Here is a 7,500-nt window from a genome sequence, read left to right as displayed (position 1 = left end):
CTCGCTAAGTCACTTTCGCGCAACGTCTCCTTTCCTCTTTTAGCGCTCGCGTCCCTGCGCCGCCACACCACCACCTTCCCCTCGTCAGGTCTTCGCGTCTTGCTGCCCTTCGCCTCCACCCCAGCGTCGACCTTCCCGTCTGGCGCGAGGGGGCGGAGGGGCGGGAGGGGCGGGAGGACACGACGTTTTGGGTGGGCGTGGGCGTTGGTGCGGGCGTCACTCCCCTGCAGGCCTTTCTCAGGGGCGCCACTCCTCGCCTCCAAGCATTTCTTCGCCCCGTCAGTTTTCGGGCTGCAATAACCCTCCCGTTTTCTTTCGGCCTCCGCCACCATGTCCTCGAAGGTGTAGGGCCTTCCCAGGACCTCACCCTTCCTTCCCCCACTGCAGCGCCTCCCGTTGGGCACCACCTCCATCTTTCCTGAAGGCGCTGAAGGAGTTTCGCAGTTCTCTTTCTTACTTGGACTCTTCTCGCTGGCGTCCTCGAGGATACCGAAGGAGTCGTGGCGGCGCGATCTTGAAACTTGTGTCCTCGCGTTGGCTTCGGACGCCCTTGGAAGCTGCCGAAGGGGAGTCTCGCGAGGACGGATTGCTAGAGGTACTGGAGGAGGGAGTCTGTTCTCTGTGTGTCCTCGATGATGGTGGTTGGCCTCTCTTTTCCTCCTCTTTGTCCTCTTCGCCCGTATTCTCCTCTCTTCGTTTGCATCTCTCTTGCTCATCCTGTTCTCTCTCTCCTTCACCGCCACTAACAGCTCGTCCTCGTCCTCGTCCTCGTCCTCCTCTTTCACCTGCCTGAGAATGTTGTTGTTGCTGTTGTTGTTGTTGTGGTTATTGTTAGACTTGCTGCTGTTATTGTTGTTGTTGCTGCTGTTGTTGTTGTTGTTGTTTGGCTTCCTCCTCTCCTCTTCACTCCTCCAGCCAGAGTAATTGAGAGTAGAGACGGCAATTCTCTTCACCGGCTCCCCTCCTCCTCCACCGCCTCCTCCCTCACCTTCTCCTCCTCCCGCTGCCCGCCACCGCCACCTCCGCCGCCTTCCCGCACCTGTGTTAATTAGTACCTTGACTCCGCCACTCGCCCTGATGACCCGCACTTTCGCCAGCCGCTCAAACGACTTCGCGGGCAGACCAGCAACCTCCTCCCCCCCTAATGGACGCTCCTGGGTTGGGGTAAGAGGAGTGGAGGCTGCCACTCTCTTCCTCTTCTTCCTCATCCTCTTCCTCCTCCTCCTCTTCCTCTTCCTCCTCTTTGGCTCGGATTCTCCTCAAGTGATTGGGTGAGTTCGTTGTGAAGGTTTTGGAAGAGTCGAGTGTTCTCCTCTTTCTCTTTTTCCTCTTTACCTCCAAGCATGAGGAAGAGGGTGAGGCATTAGAGGGACTGTCCTGAAACTTTCCTCTTCCTCCTCCTTGTCCTTCTCCTCCTCCACCTCCTCCTCCTTCTTGTATGTCCATTTCCCCACAGCTAATTAATATCATCTTAAGATCAGCATCCATTTTTCCTCCTTTTTTCCCTCCTCTTTCCTCCACTGTCACTCTCTCTTTTTCCTCCAGTTTAACACCACTCATGTCCTCCTCCTCCTCTTCCTCGGCTGCAAGGTATATTCCGTTACCCTCGGGTCGTCTTCGTCGTCGTCCTCGTCGGCGTCGGCTAAGTCGTCTGTGGGCCGCGAGGTGGTGGTGGTCGTGGTTTATTGGCGGGTCGTTGTCGGGTTCGAAAATCTGGTTCGAAGCGTCTCGGGTTTTGCTTTCGTTGTTGTTGTTGTTGTTGTTGTTGTTGTTGTTGTTGTTGGACGAATCTATTGGTTTTCCTTCCTCGCCTTCCACTGTAAAGAAAAGAGAAGTAATATTAGATGTAGTAGTAGTAGTAGTAGTAGTAGTAGTAGTAGTAGTAGTAGTAGTAGTAGTAGTAGTTGTTGTTGTTGTTGTTGTTGTTGTTGTTGTTGTTGTTGTTGTTGTTGTTGTTGTTGCAGTAGTAGTAGTAGTAGTAGTAGTAGTAGTAGTAGTAGTAGTAGTAGTAGTAGTAGTAGTAGTAGTAGTAGTAGTTGTTGTTGCAGTAGTAGTAGTAGTAGTAGTAGTAGTAGTAGTAGTAGTAGTAGTAGTAGTAGTAGTAGTAGTAGTAGTAGTAGTAGTAGGAGGAGGAGGATGAAAAGCAATAATAATAATAATAATAATAATAATAATAATAATAATAATAATAATAATAATAATAATAATAATAATAATGCAGCGATAATAAAGATAAGAATAAAACAAGAGGCAAGAAAGAAGAAGTTAGTATAGCAATTTCTTAGCACCACAAAGAAACAAGTTATTCACAGAGAGAGAGAGAGAGAGAGAGAGAGAGAGAGAGAGAGAGAGAGAGAGAGAGAGAGAGAGAGAGAGAGAGAGAGAGAGAGAGAGAGAGAGAATAGCAGGGTAACTGGCCTTAGGAACTAGAAATGAGAGAAAAAAGATCTTTATATACACAACCATATAATATTCACACCTTAGGAATGAGAAAGAAAAAAAATAGAATAAAAATATTTGAAGATTCTGTAAAGTAGACCATAACATTTCTGGGAGGAGGAGGAGGAGGAGGAGGAGGAGAAAGTATAATTCGGTGTTAGAGAAGGAGGAAGGAGACGACTTAGAGGAGGAGGAGGAGGAGGAGGAGGAGGAGGAGGAGGAGGAGGAGGAGGAGACACCACCACAGCACGCCATTAAAGCCTCGAAAAAATGTAAACACAGTAAACAGTAAACAAAGTCTGGGTGAGACATAAACATTACAAGACCGTAAAACAAGACGAGGGAACGTAAATAGAGGAATGCAAATGTGGTGCTGCTCCTCTCTTGAGTCTGCCGCGAGGAGGAGGAGGAGGAGGAGGAGGAGGAGGAGGAGGAGGAGGAGGAGGAGGAGGGAGGGAAGAGGTGGAGATAAAATCGTGTATCTAATAACACACTAGAAGTACTTTTATATAAGTCGACTCTCCTACTGTTACTACTATTACTACTACTACTATAATACTACTACTATAACTACTACTACTACTACTACTACTACTACTACTATTACTACTACTACTACTATTACTACTATTACTACTACTACTACTACTAATACTAATACTTCTGCTGCTGCTACTATTACTACTACTACTACTACTATTACTACTACTAGTACTTCTGCTGCTGCTACTACTACTACTATTATAACGGTCCTCCTCCTCCTAAAACTACTACTACCATTTCTACTACTGCTACTACTACTACTACAACTACTACTATAAATGACCACCTCCTCTTACTACTACTAATAAATGATCACCTCCCCCTCCTCATCCCCCTCCTCCTACTACTACTACTACTACTACTACAGTACTACTATCACATATTTCATTCCTACTGCTACGAAAAAAAAAGAGCTACGGAAAAAAAAGAGCGATAAAAACACTTAAACTGCAGCAAATACGTGACTTATTTCCATAAAATCTCCTTTAGTCTATGCATAAAATGTCACAATATTTCAACAGTTTACCCTTAAAAAAAAAATAAAAAAAACTTAAGCTGCCACATCTTGATTTATCCTTAATGTTTCTCCCATACAAATTTACTCCAGTGACTTTTACTTATTTACTGAGATACTTTTCCATTCTTTTTTTTTTTTTTTATTCAACCACCAATTTCTACAGCATTTATTTATTGTAATCCAGAGTTGCTAAGTCGTTATATATTTTCAAACATTTACCCTTAAGTTTCTTTTCTATTTATTTATTTTTTTTATGGTGTGTGTGTGTGTGTGTGTGTGTGTGTGTGTGTGTGTGTGTGTGAGGAGGAGGCCGACAGAAGGCACAAAATAATAATAATAATAATAATAATAATGATAAATAGCGTGTTATTTTGCCGTCTTAAGAAATTTTAAAAGCTTGCCTTCACTTAATAAACCAAAACAATATTAGTAGTTATACCTTATATTCTCTACGCTTTGAAAAAATGGATAGATAGATAGATAAAGATAGAAAGACACGTAGATAGATAGATAGGACACGTAGATAGATACATAGATAAATAGATACACAGACAGACAGATAAATGGATGAATGAATGGTTAGGTAGATAGATACAGACAAACAGACAATTAAAGAGACTGATAGATAAGTAGTTAGGTTGACAGGGAGGGAGGGAGGGAGGGAGGGAGAAGGAGGGAGAGAGAGAAAGTAGACATACATACACACAAAAAGTCAGACAGATTGATTCTCAGATAAAGACATGTAAACCTATACCCAAAGACACTTAGTATGAAAACAAAACACTGAGGCGAGAGGAACCATCAAAGAAAACGGACGCCTCAAAAATAAAAAAGCGAGGCAAAAGAAAGATACAGAGAAACTAAAGATAAAGATAGAGATAGAAGATAGTGGGCTGGAGCAGAGATAAACGTGTCACTAATGAGACACAGAACCCAGGCATAGAAAGGTAATGTTCTTTATTTCATCACTTCAAAGAGTACGTTTTTTTTTTTGCTCTCTCTCTCTCTCTCTCTCTCTCTCTCTCTCTCTCTCTCTCTCTCTCTCTCTCTCTCTCTCTCTCTCTCTCTCTCTCTCGCTTTCCCCGTCTTTTCATCTTTTTTTCTCTTTCATTCGTATTTCTATTTACAGTTCTTCTTTCTCTCTTTTCGTTTTTATTATTCTTTCCTTCCTTCCTCTTTCTATTTCTTCCCCTCTTTTTAGTGATTGCTTTTCTTTTCCTCTTATTTCTTTATTCCTCTTTTTCCTCTTTCGCGTTTGTTGATTCGTGTGTCTGGATTCGTCTCTCTCTCTCTCTCTCTCTCTCTCTCTCTCTCTCTCTCTCTCTCTCTCTCTCTCTCTCTCTCTCTCTCTCTCAAATCTCTGTTCCATGAAGTCTCTTGTTGGATAAACTCGGAAACCTTTGATGCAGAGCCAATTACATTCTCTCTCTCTCTCTCTCTCTCTCTCTCTCTCTCTCTCTCTCTCTCTCTCTCTCTCTCTCTCTCTCTCTCTCTCTCTCTCGTTCAGTAAGGGCGATTTGTGTTACTTGTGTCGCCAAGAGTTTCGCTTTAAATGAGGAGGAGGAGGAGGAGGAGGAGGAGGAGGAGGAGGAGGAGGAGGAGGAGGAGGAAGAGGAGGAGGAGGAGGAGGAGGAGGGAAGCGGCGGCGGAGGAGGCAGCAGAGAATCCTTACCTATCTTACTAGGAGAAGGAGGAGGAGGAAGAGAAGGAGGAAGAGAAGGAGGAAGAGGAGGAAGAGAAGGAAGAAGAGGAGGAGGAGGACCCTTACCTATCTTCCTTTCCACTTCTCTACCTTCCTATTATCATACATTCACTTCCAAGCTCCGGAATTAATTAACAGGTATGACAGGTGTATAATGGGCTTCTGAATAGCGCCAGGTAAGCAGGAGACAATTAACAAGCAGGTAAGGTACAAGAGCAGTGATTTTAATAGCAATAAACCGATACTTTTTCGCTTTAATGTTATCCTCCGTTCATTGCTTACCTATGGAATTAATTAAGAGATCAAGAACAGGTGTGCAAGGATATTAACCCTCTTCAGTGTACTCGTATAGTAATTTTCTGCATTACTAGCACTGAATGAAGTCGTGTTAAGTGTTACAATGAAATAAAAGATATAAAGAAGTGGGCATTGAATTTAAGAATGGATGTATAATAAAGAAAATAAGTGGTTGGTTTGTAAGGTAATAAGATAACAGGTTTTTTAAATGTCCAGCCTGCATTGTGGTTAAGAATGGCGGTATGACAGAGAAATGGCTTAAACTGGTTCGTGGCTCTGGAAAGATGTGTTAGGTAGCGGTGTTTAAATGGCCAACAGGTAACTGCTAGCTAATACAAAAGACAGGTAAGAGAGAGATTTGACAAGATTTTATACTTAATACCGTTTTTCATTCCGGAGCTTTTAAAGTGACATTAAGTAAAGATTGAAATACAAGTTAATAGCAGTTAAGATCACCGGATAAGAACAAGACAACAATAATTCAGATTAAAAAAGTGTGTCCATTCTTTCCGAACCTCCTCAGTGACATTAAATAAAAAGCAAAGAACAAGCTAAGAGAAAATCTGAAGATCACCAATATTAATTCAGATAAGAAAGTGTTTGCAGTCACTAATACAAGAAATTTTAACAAGCCTATTGCTGCTGACATTAACTTAAAAATATATAACAATTTAGCAAGAGTTCTTAAGGTGGCCAGGTAAGGAAAGGACATTAACGATACAGGTAAGAAAGAGCTACAATGATTTTAAGCACAAAAACATTTATACATTCTTGTCTTAAAAATATTCCTTACACTTTCAAGCGCCACAATTTAGTATAAGTTATATTACAGGTGTATAAACAGGCTCAAAGCAACGCCAGGTAAGCTTAGGCCAATAAACGTTGAGGTAAGAAAGAGCTACGTTGATTCCCCCTGCAAGAAATAGACACTACATTCTAATTAAATGTAAAGTAAATAAACAGGTGGGTAAGAGAGATCCGAAAGGACGGCAGGTAGAAGCAGCAGTAGTAAACACACCGACAGGATAATGCTACACTGATTTCTACACACAAGCCAGCAAATAAAGGCTACACTAATTGGAAAAGTAAACAGACAGGTGGATAAGAGAACTCTGAAATGAAGACAGGTAAAAACAAACGTAATAAACATTAAAGTAACAGTATTGGACACGTAAGGTAGAAAAAGAGTTACATTAAGTAGAATCTTTTTTAATAAATAACAGGTGCATAACAGAGCTTTGCAATAATGACAGGTAAGAACAGGAAGAAAAGCAATAAGTGCTCAGGTAGAGCTCTGATTTGTACGATTTTTATACGCGACAGAAAATTAAGGTTTGCACTTGAGCTACAGAGTGAAAAAAAAAAAATCTGACTGGCGCATGAGACCTTTGCAATGACGACACGTAAGAACACGCCAATAAACACTCAAACTAATTTTCTCCACGCAAACCAGAAAATGAGACGTTAACAAGGTGGAAATACAACTAACAGGAACATAAGACCTCTCCAATGACGACAGGTAAGAACACGCCAATAAACACTCGGGTAACACAATGCAACACTAATTTTCTCCACGCAAACCAGAAAATGAGGCGTTAACAAGGTGGAAAGATAACTAACAGGTGCATAAGAGCCCCGCAATGATGACAGGTAAGAACACGCCAATAAACACAGAGTAACACAATATTGCACTGATTTTCTCCACGCGGGGCACCAAACGAGGGTTTACGCGAGAGCTACATTAACATCGGCTGCCGCTTAATGGCCGGCCGATCGAGAACAGTAAATAGCGGCGGGCGGCGCGGCGGAGGGCGGCGGGGGGCGATCCATCCCGCGGAGGTTGGCTGCGGTCTGTTATGAATGGCGGCGGCCCAGGCGGAGCCGCGGGCAACCAATTTATGTTATGATTAATGTTGCAAACCGCAGCGTGTGGCGGCGACCAGTGCGGCGGCGGCGGTCGTGGTGGTGGTAGTGGTGGTGGTGGTGGTGGTGGTGGTGGTGG

General features: G+C 43.0%; 1 protein-coding gene across 1 annotated transcript in view; it reads right to left on the bottom strand.

The window, feature by feature from the left end:
* Positions 1-7,500, bottom strand: part of LOC135115901 (uncharacterized protein DDB_G0287625-like) — a 39,298-nt gene that overhangs the window by 378 nt on the left and 31,420 nt on the right. Inside the window, exon 2 of the mRNA XM_064033018.1 lies at positions 1-1,817. This exon is cut by the window's left edge and continues 378 nt beyond it. Within this exon, the coding sequence (XP_063889088.1) occupies positions 1-1,208 (1,208 nt within the window). The 5' untranslated portion in view covers positions 1,209-1,817. The remainder of the gene's footprint in view (positions 1,818-7,500) is intronic.

Source organism: Scylla paramamosain, chromosome 30 (assembly GCF_035594125.1).
Source record: "Scylla paramamosain isolate STU-SP2022 chromosome 30, ASM3559412v1, whole genome shotgun sequence".
In the NCBI taxonomy this organism is placed as follows: domain Eukaryota; kingdom Metazoa; phylum Arthropoda; class Malacostraca; order Decapoda; family Portunidae; genus Scylla; species Scylla paramamosain.
Note: the sequence above shows the minus strand (reverse complement) of the source record. Positions and strands in the feature narration are given on the sequence as shown.